The sequence below is a fragment of the Crinia signifera genome, chromosome 4 (genome assembly GCF_055691185.1).
Source record: "Crinia signifera chromosome 4, ASM5569118v1, whole genome shotgun sequence".
In the NCBI taxonomy this organism is placed as follows: domain Eukaryota; kingdom Metazoa; phylum Chordata; class Amphibia; order Anura; family Myobatrachidae; genus Crinia; species Crinia signifera.
In genome coordinates, this window is record NC_139220.1 from 128,601,328 (window position 1) to 128,619,246 (window position 17,919).

The window sequence follows — 17,919 nt, forward strand, 5'->3', positions numbered from 1 at the left end:
TTATGCCACCTAACACTGTTATTGTCTTCATCCATATCAATACATGTGTTTTTCTTAGAGAATATTTTGCAGCATTTTATATCAGTTTTTTTCAATAAAAGTTAATTTTTTTATTTTTCTCTGGTGCACCACCACAAGGACAAACCTTTTCTCTTCAGTTTGCATTTCAAAATGTCGACAGCTCCAAAAGGCAATATAAGTTTTTCTTTGAAACCGACTTGTTTTTACTTCACGATCCATGTGGGTATAGAGTGAGTGAGGACCTACCTTGACACTCCAGCTGTTGTTGAACTACACATATAGAGTGAGTGAGGACCTACCTTGACACTCCAGCTGTTGTTGAACTACACATCCCAGCATGCCCTGCATCACTTTAAGCGTGGCCAAATAGTAAAACTGTAGCAGGGCATGCTGGGATCTGTAGTTCAACAACAGCTGGAGTGTCAAGGTTAGCCATCACTGATCTATTGCAAATACCCGCATGATTGATGCTACACAATGCTGATGCAGTGCACCATCATACTGCAATATAAGAAATCAAGCAAAGCTGTTTTAGTTAAATGTAGTTTTAAAGAATGGATGTCTTTGTTAAAAACATACAATTGTATTAAAAGACCAGCATGACAGTAATGCATTAATAATGTAATCGCAATAACCAGCCTGATTCCAGATGGTAAAGACAGTCAGAAGTACAGTTGTTATAAAAATACAATGCAGTATGTATTAAAGTGAAAAATAAAAATTTCTAAATTAATAAAATGACAATCCAGAAATCACAAAGCCAAAAATCAGCCCGAGGTCAGAACTACAAAATTTACATGGGAACAGTAAAAATATAGAATGATGGAAATGCTTTAAAAAGTTATACGTTACCAATATACAAAATGTTAAAATCATTTTATTACATTTTTGACTTTTTAAATCCATACAAAAATGTATAAACATAATGTACATTAAAAATGAGAAATATTATCACATTCTTACAATCTTGCTGCTCATACAAGCACGTATTTTATCTGCTATGTACTCTGGGTGACCTTTGTTATTATATACACTTGAACTACAACCTGCTTTCTGCTTAGGTCAGAAACACAAAAATAAAAAGCTAAAAAACGTAATGAAGTTTTTCAGCCTCATTATATAGGCCGCTGTTGTTCATTCGCTTCACTGTACTCCTCCCATGTGACTGGGTAGTAAAGAATGTACATACACAAGAAGGTTTATCCTGCGAAACACTGAGAGGCTGCCCTTATACTTTCACTTTCTCATGGGTGTTCACGAGCATGGTGTGGACGGTAGGTTCATAGACAGATTGCTCCGCCCTGTTAGACGTGTGTCCATTCTCCTGAGTGCCTCGTTGGGTGTAGAATAGGATGTATGCTTGAGCCTTGCAGACCTCGTCCACTGTGCAAGTGTACAACTTGGAGTCATTGCAGTGTACCCAGAATCCTATTGAAAAAACAGTAAGTCTATCATTTAACACTGCAATAAATAAAGATGTGAGCGTACAACCGATACCAGAGCAACTACATAAATGAAGGGAGTGTCAAGTTGAGTTTGTAAAATTGGACGATCACATTTTTGAGGGGGCAATCCAATTAGAGACCATTTTCTGGCACCCAAAAATGACCTGCTTTCGAGTGAACACACAGAATTCGCAAAAGGTCCATGGACTTATGAGTTTTCGCTTTTGATATCATGACTTACATGGTCCCAAAGAGAAACTTCTTGGGCACTCCCAACATCCATGCTGTAGGTAAAGTGTTTACCAATATATACTGTTGCATGCATATACTGTACTTCACAAAGCAGAATACAGTTGTACGCACCAGAGGTTCATGCTCAGCACGGTTACTTTTCTAACTGGCTTAAATTGGCTGTGAATCGTTTTATCGACCACACTTAGCTCGACAGTCATTAGGTCGACACCGTTAGGTCGACATGCAACTAAGTCGACATGGTTGAAGGTCGACAGGTGTCTAGGTCGACATGGGACAAGATTGACATGGGTTTAGGTCGACAGGTTGATATAGGTGTTTTGACCCGAATGTCGACACAGCCACAGTTGGAAGTCAACCGCAGCCCCTCGCTTTGCTCGCAGTGCTTCGGGCACACTATTTTATTTTTCCCCCACACCCTAGTGGATGGTAGGGCATGAAATACCACCTGTCGGCACATGTCAGCTAAAAAACTCTGGAAAAAAACTTGTCGACCTCGCGACCTGTCGACCTAACCCATGTTGACCTAAAGTTATGTCGACCTTCAACCCTGTCGGCCTAGCAGTGTCGACCGAATGACTGTCGACCTAAGTGTGGTCGTATATATGACCGTATACTTAAAGTTACAATGTGACTTTTCATGGTAAAATCTTGGAAACCTTTTTTTTTTATTAATAGGTCTCCTGCATCACTTCGGGAATCCCCATCTGGTAACATCTTGGTCTGCAGAAGATATCTGTCCTTGGCCACTGTATTCCCAATACATTTCTATGGAGTTACAAGCTGGTAGAATGCACCTGTAGCTGCACCTTGATATCCAACTGCCCTCTCAGTTACCACTTGTCGGTGGCCACACTTTGCTAAATGTCAGGTCTGAATCTTGGATATTGCACATAAGGGGTGTACACACGGTACGATTGCCTTGCTATTCGATCAGGATTTAATTGCACGGCAAGGCAAGGCCATTGGATTTGGACTATATAGTACAGATCTGAAAAATATAGTGTAGCCTGCACAGACTATTTTTCTATTAGAGTTTGATGCTGCGGGGCCACACACAGGGACCGAATTGAATGCGTTTGTTTGAAATTTGATTTTGCTTATAAAAGCAAAATCAAATAGAAAAATAGACTACACCGGACCGTGTGTACGGCGAAATACAGCTACATGTCTGGGAGCTGTCCAGGCAAGATGTTTATGCAATCTGGTGGACTTAAATGCCACAAATGTGGTCATGTCTACAAAGCCCTCTGACGCCACAAGCGCTATAACCTTAGAATAGTGGTTCTCAACCTCAGGACCCTCCAACAGTGCAGGTGCACTCATTATTCAAGACACATTTTAAAATATCACAAGTGGAGCTAATTATTTCACCTGTGATTCTGTGTGGAGACCGGGAAAACATGCACTGTTGGGGGGTCCTGAGGACCGAGGTTGAGAATATACCATTAAGATGATTGAATGAATGGGGGGGTACATTTAACATACTTAAATGCAGAGGTGAAGTCAAAACAAGTTGCATCACTACACATGGTGGAATATATGGACAGTTGGGAGCTCACTTACTAGGCAGCTATTGGCACTATATCCAAGAAGGGGTTTCTGATCCACACACATTTTTAAGGGATTCTACCACTAAAACTGTATCACTTAAATGCATATGCAAACAGAATCTTTCCTATGTACCTGTAATATGTATTTGTTATACAACTAATATAACATGTATGAGAGCCAGTACAAAACAATATATTCAAGATGTCTGAAGGTTGAATATCCCTTTCAAATACAAACAAAGTACTACTTAAGGCAATGTTATACAAAGGTTATTTTTTTACTCAATTTCTCCAACTCCTATAGCAATCATCAGATTGAACAAAGAACAAATTACCTCCTTCCGGGTTGTAGCAGAAGGCTGTATAATGTCCAGAACCAAATCCTTTCCCATGATGCATCACTACAGCAGACAAGTCATAATTAAAGGAATCAGACTTTAGGGTTGCAGTAGATTCTCTGCAACAGTACGGCTCCATGTTTAGTATCTGATCAAACCGAACATGTACCCCAATTTTCTCACGATGATTGCGACCAGACCACCTAAAATAAAATTACCCCGTCAATGTAAACAATATATAAAGGGAATAAGAATTTAAATTGCTTTAAAAAAATATTGCAACCAAATGGCCTACAGGTGACCCTATACAGAGTTAATTAGCAGGAGACTACTCCAATGCATTAAAATGTTTGTATAAAAGACATAGGGGAAAAGAAAACAATTGGGAATGCCGGTTGCAATACACAGTTAGGTCCATAAATATTATACACACACATTATATTATATATATATATATATATATATATATATATATATATATATAATATATATGTCATAGGGTTGACAGAACTTAGGTTGACAGTCATAAGGTCGACCACCATAGGTCAACTTAATCATTAGGTCGACGTGAAAAAGGTTGACATGAGTTTTCATGTTTTTTTGGGTGTGTAGGTCAACATAAGTCGACATGGATACGTATAATTGTACTGGTTCACTCGCCATGCTTTGGGCACTACTATATCCTCACTCTGTAACCATTTGGATAATAAAGTATGAAAAACCACCTTTAAAAAAAAAAACATGAAAAACTTATGTCACCTAGTGTCAAATTACACACACACACACACACTACACATATATATCTCTCTCAATCAGTGAGAACACATGAACATACAATTGATCAGGTGAATGATACACTATGGGAGTAATCCCTGAAAGGATACCCAGGCAGACATGTACATATCAGCATTTCATGGTATATAACATCTTTGAGTGTAGAGAGATTTGAAAAAACTATTAACTGTAAACCTTCATTCGACTAAAGGGGTTGATCCTATTATAAGGACAGGGGGGCAGATGTATCATAGCAGCGCTTATCGCGCCGCTATGATACTTCCTGCTTCGCCTCAATAGCGAGGCGAAGCAGGAAGGGACATCGACAAGATGTATTAACATCTTGTCTGCCGAAGCGGGGGAGCGTTAACTCCCCCCTCCGGCGATGTCCCTTTCTGGAGATAGCGCATCAGTTAATACTGATGTGCTATCTCCTGTCCCCCAGCCGGCCGCACTGGGCATGCGCGGGATCTCGCTGTTCACGCGAGATCCCCAGCGCAGCCCACAGCTGACAGCAGGGACAGCGCTGTCCCTGCTGTTTACATAGGGCTTCGCCAGCCTGATGCTGGCGAAGCCAAAGCAGGCTTCGTGCGGAACGGTCAGCGATGCTGACCGTTCATACATTCGGCCTGCTATCATTTTGATAGCAGCGCCGATATGGACAGGGGCGCATAGCGCCCCTGTCCATTATCGCATCCCGGCCGCATCATACATGGGGGAGAAGCGGTATCAGTGCACATAACGTGCGCTGATACCCCTTCTCCCCCATAACGACACATCATACATCTGCCCCAGGGTGCTGTTGCTGCGGCGTATTAACAATGGCAGCAGATTGGGCACCCTCCGCGGGTTGGTTTTAGTCTGAACTCACACAAAATTGCTTGCTGCCCTGTGATGCAGTTAGAGCCATGGTGGGAATCGAACCCATGACCCCTAACCATTACACCATCCGTGCTGCCCGATGTAAAATGTAATTGGACAAATTAACATAATCAGAAATAAAATGTACATTTTCAATACTTTGTCAAGAATCCTTTGCAGGCAATAATATTATTGCCTGAAGTTAGGAATCCATGGGGATCCTTCATTATGCTTTGCTAGGCCTTTACTACACCCGTCTTCAGTTGTGGGTCTTTCTGTTTTAGATTTGACATCAGCAGGTGAAGTGAATGGTCAGTTAGGTTGGGATAAGGTGACTGACTTGGTCATTGCTAAATATTCCACTTCTTTGCTTGGATATCTTTCACAGAGCAGTCATTGTCCATCTGTACTGTGAAGCACCATCAAATAAACTTTTCTAAAGTTGTCTGAATCTGAGCTAACAGTGTATCTCTATATTCTCATAATTCATTTGGTTCCTGGCTTCTGTTACATTTATCTAATGCTGTGTACACACGGTGAGATTCCCTTGCTATTCGATTTAAGATGCAAATGCTGTGCAATCTTTGTACTATTTACATACAATTCATACAATCTGCATTAGATTTGCACTATATAGTCATTGCTGCCCTGTCTATCTGGATTTCGATTTGTGCTGTCACGGGAGCGCACATCGGAACCGCAAGGTAAAAAACCTGTGCGATCGGCATGCGATTTTGACTATATATAGACAAAATCTCATGCTGCTTGTACCCGTGTGTACACACCATTAGTTTAATTACTCTGAAGACTGCTGTTCCAGGACTTGGCTGCCTTTTAAATTTTGGGGGGTAAATTGTCTGGCCTTTTTATTCTTGAGGGTTCTGCAAGGTTTGTACTTTGTGGTGAACCCTCTGTATTTCTCTTGTAAAGTCTTCTATAACCCTACATCCTGGATAGTGTTCTTCACATGGCTGGATGTTGTAGAAGGGTTTTCATTTACCATTGAAAGGATCATGTGATCATCCACCACTGTGGTCTTCCATGTGTGTCTAGGCCTTTTAGGTAGCCAAACTCACTGGTACATTCTGAGAAATGAAGTACGCCCTTTAAACCAGGCATGTCGAAACTGTGGCCCACCTACTGTTGTGAAACTACACATCCCAGCATGCCTTGTCATAATTTTAGCATTCCCTAATAGCAAAATTGTGGCAAGGCTTGATGGGACTTCACAACAGCTGGAGGGCCATAGTTTGGACATGCCTGCCCTAAACTGTTGATTTGAACACTCCAAATGTTCCTGCTATCTCTCTGATGGATTTTATTTGCAGCCTAAGGAGGGTTTCTTTGTCACCTGAGCTCACAGCAGCCAAATGCAAATGCCACACTTGGAATAAACTCTAGACCTTTTGCCAGCATAATTGATAAAGAAATAATGAAGGAATCCTCCCACACCTGTCCATGGAGCTGCTTTTAGTCTATTGTCCAATTACTTTCGGTCCATTAACCCCTTCCCGACATTTGACGTACATGTACGTCATGGTCGGGAAGTACTTCCCGACATTTGACGTACATGTACGTCATGGCTTCTAACTGTCACTGCGTCTATAGACGCGGTGACAGTTAAGAGATGTCTGCTGTCCCTGACAGCAGACATCCCCCCTCGCCGCCCAGGGGGGGCAGGGGTGCCCCCCCCGGTCGGCGATCGCTGTGATTGGCTGTTCAAATCTGAACAGCCATTCACAGCGTTTCCTGTGTTACCGGCGGCTAAGCCGCTCGGTAACACAGGGATCGGTGCTGTTAAGTACAGCACCGATCCGCAGCACCCGCCTCCCACCCACCCGGCACTCACCCGCCCCTCACCCGCCCGGCAGCAGGCTCAGCCGGTAGGCAGGAGCGACCGCACCGCCCTCCCCCCTCCCCCCCCCCTGCCAGCCGCAGCAGCAGCATGAGCTGCATAAAAAGTAAAAAAAAAACATAAGGAACTGAATTATATATATATATATATATATATATATATATATATATATATATATATCTATATAATAAGTTGAAGAATCTGTGTGCGTGTGTGTGTGTGTGTGTGCGTGTCCGGCGCATTGCGGACACACCGTGGCACTCAGAGACACCAAATTCAGCAACAAGATACCTCTGGACCCGGTGGTGTGCACCTCGAAGCCGTTTTTGGGAAATTTCACTTAGAAATTTAAAAAACACCAAGTTGTAATTTACCTTCATTGATGTTCTGGGGAAAAGATCGATGATCTGGGAAACCGTTTGCAAAGGAACAACTCCACACCTGATTTCATTGCTGTCATTGAGTATGAATGACACATTCTAACATTATGGTGAAGGCTTTTAACAATTAGGAAATAATTGAGGATATACATAGACCACACAACACACACACATACACATTGTACACGCACACACACACACACACACACACACACAGTACACCACATACGCACACATAGCACACAACACACACATTTATACGTAGAGCACCTCACACACTTACACATTGGACAGATACACACACACACACAACACACCACATGCAGTACAATACAAATCCATACACACTACAACACACACCCAAAAACAGTACAACACAAACACACAGAACACACACACACTTAAACATTGCCAGGATACGCAAAGCACACTACACACACATATATACGTAGCACAGATCACAAACTTACACATTCGGCAGATACACACAACACACACAACACTCACAGTACAACACACACCCACATTCACTACAACACACACCCAAAAACAGTACAATACACAAAACACACACTTAAACATTGCACAGATACACACAGCACACTACACACACACAGATTTATACATAGCACACCTTACGCACTTACACATAGGGCAGATACACACAACACACACACATAACATACCTCTAACAGCACAACACACACACACATTCACCACACACACCCAAAAAACAGTATGACACAAACTTAAACATTGCACAGATACACAAAGACACAACAAACACATACTGTATACACGTAGCACACCTCACACACTTACGCATTGGACAGATACATACAATACAACACACACAACCACATACACTACAACACACACACAAAAACAGTACAACACACACAAGCACACAGAACACATAAAAAATAATTTGCCGTTTATTTAACCGTCTGTACCGGCAAATAAAAACTGTACCTAATGTACCGTTTCTACTTTGTTCCCCATATCCGTCTCTTCAGTCCTCCAGCCTGTCACTGCGCTCCCCGGCCAGTTGCACTGAGAAATCTTTGTCCTGGCCAATGCACCCATTGATCAATACAAAGTGGGTACACTGCACTCACCCTGTTAGTCAGTTGGATATCAGGCACAGCTCTGCCTTAAGGGTTTCTCAGACTCTTTTGGTTCATAGATAATGTTTGGTCGATGGGCATGAGCGCTGCATGCATTTGTTTGAATGTTATGAGTGTAAGAAGTTGAAGAATAAGACTGAGATGAAGATTTGTCACGTTATAGTGTACAATTTACTCAATAAATGGTGAAAAAAATATGTGTACATAGAAGTACAGTACAATCAAGAAATGAAAGTAGGATTAAAAAATTAATTCTGATTCAAACTGATAATTATTTGGATGGTAGTGGTTTGCGAAACAAATCTATAGGTGGAGGGGGTATGGAGATTGTGGGCATAATTGGTGTTTGGTACACCTACAGGGGGTCCCCAGTTGATGAGAAATTCTCACTACAGTGTCACCGTAGGGGGATTTCCAATTGGGGTTCAGGTGGTCTTTTAGGGACTCCTTTACAATCCCGTTGGTCTCTTCTCCTGGAGCCTACAGTCTCCCTCAGTGATTGACTATCATTAAGGGAGACTGTAAGCTCAAGGAGAAAAGACCTACAGGATTGTAAAGGGTCCCAAAAGACCACCTGGACCCCAATTGGGAATCCCCCTATGGTGACACTGTGACCGTGACACTGTAGTGAAAATCCCATCAATTGAGGGCCCCCTGTAGGTGTAACAAACACCAATTATGCCCACAATATCCATACCCTCACCTATAGATTTGTTTCACAACCCAACCCATCCAAACAATTATCAGTTTGAATCAGAACTTATTTTTTAATCCTACTTTCATTTCTTGATTGTACTTCTATGTACACTTACATTTTTTTCATGATTTATTGAGTAAATTGTACACTTTGTAACATGGCAATTCTATTTCTCAGTCTTATTCTTCAACTTCTTAAACTCCAAACCTTATCAATGCATCCATTGATGATTGTGATGGCTGGATCAGTGGATTGGCCCGGTGGGTGTAGGGAAGAATTTTGCCCATTGCACCCATTCCCAGTGGTGCATTACAGTGGTGCGGATAGTGTGCATCGCGTCATGACATCATTTGGCCAGGCCCGCGGACCTGCTCCCACACTCAGGGGCTGCCCCACTGTTTGGTAGAGATGCTCGGTGCATGTGCTTTACAGATCCCCAGACCTCAGAGACTGCTGCAGGCAGGTTCGGTGAGTGGCAGGGAGCAGTGAATTTTTAATTAATAATGGCGTGGTAAGTAATGCCCACCCCGGACCCCACGCACTCAGCGCCTGTAATTACACACCCTAGAAACTGTACCATTGAAAGTATAGAAATTGAGGTGTGGACATGTCCCTTTCTGATTTTGTACCGATTTCTGACCCTCAGAAGGTAGGTGCTAAATCTCAGGAGTGGATGTGGATGTGGGTGCTAAATCTCAGGAGTGGATGTGGAATTCATCAACACATACAAGTTTTCAACTCAGGAGCGTTGTGTTTCAAACAACAACACCACACCTGATTTCATTGCCATCATTGAGTATCAATGCAAACACATTCTAACATTATGGTGGAATCTATAACAAATTACAATCTTAGGTCTTTGTCACAGCATACTGTAAGATGACATTTTTCAGCAATTTTGGAAATAAAGAAACCCCAAGGTTTTCCCGGGCAACGCCGGGCGGGTCAGCTAGTATATATATATATATATATATATATATATATATATATATATATATATATATATGTGTGTGTATATATATATATATATATATATATATATATATATATATATATATATATATATATACATATATACACACACATATATATATATGTATATATATATATATATATATGTGTGTGTATATATATATATATATATACACATACACACATATATATATATATATATATATATATATATATATATATATATATATATATATACACACACACACACACACACATACATATATATATATATATAAAGATATTCCCGACATATGACGTATATATACGTCATGGTCGGGAGGTACTTCCCGACCGAAGACGTATATATACGTCATGGTTTTAAACTGTCACCGCGTCTATAGACGCGGTGACAGTTTGGAGATGTCTGCTGTCCCTGACAGCAGACATCCCCCCTCGCGGCGATCGGCTGTTCAAATGTGAACAGCCAATTGCAGCGTTTTCTGTGTTACCGGCGGCTAAGCCGCTCGGTAACACAGTGATCGGTGGTGATCGGTGCTGTTAAGTACAGCACCGATCACCACCGATCGCCAGCCCCCCCCCCTCCCACCCGGCAGCCCCCCTCCCTCCCACCCACCCGGCTGCCGCAGCACCAGCACCCCTCCCACCCCCCCCCCCCCAGCCGCAGCGCCAGCCCCCCTCCCAAAGCTGGTGACCAAAATGGGGTCACTTGTGGGGGGGTTCCACTGTATTGGTGCTTCGGGGGTCTTGCTAATGCGACATAGCACCCACCATTCATTCCACCACCAAATATCACTCCTTCCCTTCTGAGTCCTGCCATGCACCCAACTGGTATTTTTTGGTCACATGTGAGGCATTGCCGTACTCGGGAGAAATTGGGGCACAGATTTTGGGGTGCTTTGTCTCCTTCATTCCTTGTGAAAATGAAAAATTTTGAGCCAGAACTGCATTTTTCTGTAAAAAATTACATTTTTTTACACAAAAATGCAGATCTGGCTCAAAATTTTTCATTTTCACAAGGAATGAAGGAGACAAAGCACCCCAAAATCTGTGCCCCAATTTCTCCCGAGTACGGCAATGCCTCACATGTGACCAAAAAATACCAGTTGGGTGCATGGCAGGACTCAGAAGGGAAGGAGTGATATTTGGATTTTGCAGCACAGATTCTGGTTGAATGACCCCCGAAACACCCATACAGTGGAACCCCCCCACAAGTGACCCCATTTTGCAAACTACACCCTTCAGGGAATTCATCAAGGGGTATAGTGTACATTTCAAACCCCCAGGGGTTTCACCAATTTTGATACAACTGAGCTGTGAAAATGAAAAATTAATTTTTTTCATTTTCACTGCCCAGTTGTACCACAATTGGTGAAACCCCTGGGGGTTTGAAATGTACACTATACCCCTAGATGAATTCCCTGAAGGGTGTAGTTTGCAAAATGGGGTCACTTGTGGGGGGGTTCCTAACTTTTAGCATCTTATGGTGCCTAGAAACCTACATGGTGCCTAAAAAATAATCTCATAAAAAGGAGGCTCCAAAATCAAGTAGGTGCTCCTTCTATTATGAAGCCTGAGGTTTGGTCACCGTGCACACTAGGGCCACATATAGGATATTTATGAAAACCAAAGAATTGGGGGAATCAATTTTTAGTCACATTTCTCTAGTAAAATCTACTGTATTCGTTAGAAAAATGTATTAAAATTGAAACTCTGCAAAAAAAAAGAAATTTTGAAATTTCACCTACACTTTGTTTTAATTCCTGTGAAACACCTAAAGGGTTAACAAACTTCCAAAATGCTGTTTTGAATACTGTGAGGGGTGCAGTTTTTGAAATGGCATCATTTATGGGGGTGTCTCACATACAAGTCCCTCAAAGTCACATCAGAACTGAACTGGTCCCTAAAAAAATCAGTGTTTGAAATTTTCTTGAAAATTTGAGAATTTGCTATTCATATTTTAAGCCTCCTAGTGTCCAAAAAAATGAAAATGAGGTTGAAATAATGATGGCAACATAAAGTAGACATATGGTCTATGTTAGTTATTAACTATTTTGAGTGGTAAGATTATTTGTCTCACAAGCAGAAAATTTAACATTTTGCAAATCGCAAAATGTAACATTTTTTTACGACATTTTGGTATTTTTCACAAAAAAACACAGACTGTATCGACCAAAATTTACCACTAACTTGAAGTACAATGTGTCACGAGAAAACAATCTCAAAATCACTGGGATAAGTAAAAGCAAAAAAAAGTTAAACCCACTTAAGTGATACATGTCAGATTTGAAAAAAAGGGCTCTGTCAGGAACGCAAAAACTGGCTCTGTCAGGAAGGGGTTAAAAAAGAGGTGGCTAAATATTAAAGAAGTAATTCATAAACCCTTCTTCCACTTTGGATTTGAATACCCTCAAATTATAGCTGAAATATAAAAAAATGTGATAGAGCCCCCTCATTCATCTGCCGTCCAGCGGCTGGTTATTATCTTTGTAGCAGGGCCCGGCAGTGAGCCCGGCTCCAAGTTCATAGCGGCACATTTCTGTGACTGCGCACTGCACAGGAGGAAGAAGTCGGCCGCCGGGACTCGGAGCCACAGGGAGCCCCCCTCAGTGTGCTCGTACTGCCTGTAGTGTTGCAGTATGGAAACCTAGCACTATTCCAAGCAATCTGCTTCTTGGCATTGAGTTGTTCTTTAATCTAGGATTAAAACGCACATCCAGTGACAGAGTACTGATGAATCTTGTACACAAACAAATTCTGCAACATTCTGTTCAGGAGCCCAACTGACTGTATAGGCACAGGGCAAAATGACTTCTGTTCTAAATGTGCACAATCTATAAAAATCCCTTAGAGCACCAAGGGACAGACGTCATGTGGGCTTTGAATGTTAACTGAACGTAAAGTGATATGCAGATCTCATTACCTGAACCTCTTGAGATGCAGTCTCAGAACCTGAGGTAGTCCACACACCATCAGCTGTTTCTGGGCTTCTGTAAGGACAACTGGTTTGGATGAGAATTTCCGGCGCTTGGCTGCACACATTACAAGAAAGACACAGTTAGCTGCTAACCAGATTATTATTCTTAGTAAGGTGTATGAACAGCTACGTAAAGCAATCATAACACTGTACATATCAATAGCATAGCTAAGCATGAAGTAAAGCCACAAATGTGAATCCATTTAATTAATGTTGCAGTAGGACATGCACAAGGTGATATAAATGACCTAAAGGCAGAAATCCTCTAAAAAGAAAAGGGAGTACCAATTGATTTACATGCAATGTCCCCTCAAAAGGGCACCAGTGTGTGCAGTTGCATATATTGGCCATAAGTAGTATGAATATGGTCTGATTTTCATTTTGTGTACAACATGACGCTAGCGATTTCCCACTATTCCCTGCTGGAGAAGGTAAACACTTAGCGCCTGACTTAGAGGAGGGGAACCCAGCGAAAGCATGTTGTGCTGCTGTGTACACAATATTACATGTGCATAAATTTGGGACTAGTGCCATCCTAGCTCAACTCTAAACGTCAGTGCAAATGTAAAGCTGCCCAGTACTTGTGCCATATTGTAGGAGCAGGATGTGTTTTACCTGACAGAAAATACATTTGCACTCCATGTATCTTAATATTGTTTATTCAGGTGAAAATGTACCTGACCGTCATACTGCTTACTTATACTCTATACCCTAAATACTGCAGATGTGTGAGCACCATGTGTAACTATGTAAGCCCACAATAAATAAAACACGCTAATGCAGACTCATCCTTTTTGTAAGCCTGCGGCTATAAATCCAATGCCTCCAGCTGCTAGTAGCAGTCAGAAGCAGCGACGTGAAATGAAACCAGTCATTCCTTCACGAACATGCAATATGGTAAGCAGCGGCACGTCTCAGCAGTAGTATCACAGGTGCATTGTGGGTCAAGCCCAGGAAACATGCTTTCAGCAGCTGTTGAAATGCTTGTTTACTGGCACATAATAATCAATGGGAACTGCTGAATTCCTGTGCAGTGTGACTGCTGAAGCTGTTCGTTAGATGCATACAGGGCAGTCACACATGCTTTGTTATTGCTCAACATATACCACGAATGAAGCAAGACATTATACGACCACATTCACAAGTTTATCTTTCTCCCAAGCAAGTCTCTATGCATATAGGGAACAAACTACTGAGCTAAGATGGAAACACTTGCACCATTTTATTCTTTTACATATAGTGTATAATGGTAATCAGTGAGCAGCACATTGAAGCTTGTATGTCTGACCTGTGCATTGTCTATGCACAGCAGAATGTTATTACACACGGAAGGCAACCAGTTTGAATAATGAGCAAGATATACACCCAAAGTGGCAGCTTCTGAACTAGTGACACCTGTCCTTACCTGAACTCTCCTTCCCTGTGACCTCACATACACAGGTATACAATTATGGGTCTCTACTCACTGTTAATTACAGCTATGTTATATTAAAACTTGTGGTATATCAATCCTAATATTCCTCATAAACTAGTAATATACATGGATACACTCTTAATAAAACACTAGCAGAAAAAAAACATAACAGCCATAAGACAGCACAACACCCGCCAGAAAGGGGGAAAACTAAACCCTTCATCAAAACAAGAACTTCCAATACCCCTTTCAAACTGAACATCAAATTACCAGGTGAAGCAGTTCTAACCGATTATTTGTTCGATGTTAAGGGTCAACCCGGGTCACTGACCCTGCTCTTTACCAGGGTCGGTGACCTGGGATTTGCAACACAGGTTGACACTTTCATACTGAAGAAATACCCGTGTAATTCAGCAAATTACCAGGGTGACATTTTTTATCTGTAATCTGCTGCTCGGTGTAAAAAGGGGTCAGACTGCTCCTGACAAAATGACCCAACACTCAAAATGCCTGGTCGCATGTCTAAAAAGTGGTATAAATGACCCAGTTCTAGTGATAAAGCATACACTCTAATGTAATATTTTATCAGGTATGGTATGGTATGTCAACAGTCATAATGTCAATGCCGACTATGTCAACATTCATCCTGTAAGTAGTGATGTAATGTCCACATTAGAATGTTGACATACGGTTTCTGTTGGCCCAGCAGTCACTTACCTGCTCCAGACAGCTGCAACAGTTCCAGCGCGGCTTCCAGGTCTAACCTCTGCTGCTCCACTGTTCCAGCAGTATTTCTCCCTCCCCTAGTCCTAACTTCATTTCCTACCCAAACCTCTCCTGCCAATGCCTAATGTCATTCTGGCATCCTGTGGTTCCACTGGACTCTCTGTAATCAGCAACCAGAAATCCAAAGACTGTCCCTCTCTGCTACCCCAGCCTTCCACTGCATACACTGCATACACTGCATACTCTGTCAGTGTATGTGGGGCTATGGGGACAGTGTGTGTGTGACACTATGTACACTCCCAAACACTGGAAATCAGATGGAAATGGTTCCAGTATTTGAAAGAAAATGGACAATTGTCATTTGCAATGGTTAAAAACATATTATTGAGGGGATACCGCCAATTCTGTGTGAGGTCCTGAAGAGTCTAATAGAGCATAACACATGGTGAAATAGAACCCCCCCCTTCTCTTTTTTCTGTACCCCCTTCCCTTTCCGTGGAAAAGGAACAAAAATTAAAAAAAAATTATTAATGTTAAAAAAAAAAAAAGAAACAGAAGCAAAATTGAATAGAAAAATCAAATGGTTTTCCCGTGTAATGTAAATCAAATGGAAAAATAGTCTTGGCAGCCAAGACTATATAGTGGAAATCTAATGTGTTCACTGCAGCATCCGATTCGATGTCCATCTCCTGCCTGATTTCAGTGTTGATATAAATAGCAAATCGAATGCACATCAAATGGAAAGGCAAATACAAAATAGTGGAAATTGAAAAGCAGTGGAAAAAACTTCAGAGCAGGTTGAATATCCATATCTAATCAAACCGAGTGTGCGCACCTTAAGTTTCAGTGAAAGTAGAAGCCTTATGACAAATATACTAGCCTGAGACTGCAAATTATACAATAGCTACCACAAATATTTGGCTAATAGCTAAACAAATGCACAAAAACAAAAAAAATGAACTGAGTGATGAACTAATATTTCCATTAGTATGAGCAGGCCCCATCACTGTAGAAAGAGCCACATTGTGTCTGAATAGGGGGCATTTGACATATGCTTTTAGAACAAAATATCCTTGCTAATACATACTGCATCTACTCACTGTTGCACTGATCACAGGCGTAGATCTTTCCCTCCAAAGCCTCTGTCTCTGTGAATTTAGCCAGCATTTCTGTCAACAGACAAGGTCGCTGGGAAGCGTTCCCTTTACCATTGCAGTGATACCTTTCAGGAAACTCCAAAGATAAGTCCCAGAAGGGCTCTATTGTGTTGGACTTGTTGTCACAGGCAAGACAGGTGACCTAAACAAACAAACAAACAACAAAAGTTAAGGTTTCTTCATTTACAGACAAAATTTTGTGAAGTTAATTCTAAACATAATTGGAAATCTTTAAAGGAAATGCAAATTAGGGCCTCAAGGCACACCAACTGTTCAGGTATTGAGGATATCCCTGCTTGAGCACAGATAGTTTAATCAAAAGTAAGTCGCATGCATTCTAGTATGGCTAGTGCTGGGCAAACATTTACAGATTTATCTGTCCAATCTATCAGGTAGGAACAAAATAACTGGTAATGTAGGAGATCATGAGAATGAAACGTGCTCCCAAACACTGGGAAATAGTCAATGGTCATTCAGACAAATTAGTTAGAACCATTTGACTTAATATTATCTGATCAATCGTTTTTGTCCATTTTCTAGTGTTTGAGAGCAAATGGTTGATCATATGCTCCCATAAATTAGCAGATTTTTGTTCCCACCAGAGAGTTTGGTCAGATAAATCTGTAGGTGGGTATCCAGCTTAAATGTGCCTGGAGGAATGAGCTTGGAAAACACTGCCCTAAGCTGTATAAGTAAAGGCCCCCATACACTGCAGCGACCTCGCCCCTCGGACCACCCGGGACCTATCGCTGCAATCGCAGCCGAGCTGGCAGGCTCAGAAGCAATCTGAGAGATTGCCTCTGCAGCAGGGGTGACTCTGAGGGTTATGAGATTTTAGATCTAAAATAGGTCGACCTATTTTCAAAGGTCGACATGAGTTTTTAATGTTTTTTGTTGTTGTCTATATCGACACAGGTCGGTGTGGACACCGTCTAAGTGTACCGCGTACGCTTGCCATGCTTCGGGCATGGTGACTCGCTGCGCTCGACACACTATTATGTTCTCCCTCTACGCCATAGTGGATGGTAGGGCATGAAATACTACCTGCCAGCACATGTCGGCTCAATTGTTTTTTAAGACCTCATGTCGACCTTTTAACTATGTCGACCCTTTGATCCTGTCGACCTAGAGTCAATCTATCATGAGTCCGGATACCAACTCACAGTGTCCGGTGTAATGCGCATGGGAACACGCACTGCATTGAACCCGCTGTCAGTCACCTGCATTTTGGGTTCTTTTCCTGTGATTGATTGCTGCAATCATAGGAAAAGAACCCAAATTGCAGGTAAATAGCCAAGTGTATGGGGCCGTTACTATTGCAGATCTTCTACAGTGAAGTCAATCCAAAACTGTGATCATTACTTGGCACT

At 41.7% G+C, this 17,919-nt stretch overlaps 1 protein-coding gene across 1 annotated transcript in view; it reads right to left on the reverse strand.

Moving 5' to 3' along the window:
- Positions 1–532: 532 nt before the first annotated feature.
- The window catches only part of USP44 (ubiquitin specific peptidase 44), a 45,734-nt gene continuing 28,347 nt past the window's right edge, over positions 533–17,919 (reverse strand). The window contains exons 3-6 of the mRNA XM_083182427.1: positions 16,493–16,691; positions 13,199–13,307; positions 3,607–3,812; positions 533–1,449 (exon numbers count right to left, since the gene is read on the reverse strand). Coding sequence (XP_083038553.1) covers positions 1,250–1,449; positions 3,607–3,812; positions 13,199–13,307; positions 16,493–16,691 — 714 coding nt within the window. The 3' untranslated portion in view covers positions 533–1,249. The remainder of the gene's footprint in view (positions 1,450–3,606; positions 3,813–13,198; positions 13,308–16,492; positions 16,692–17,919) is intronic.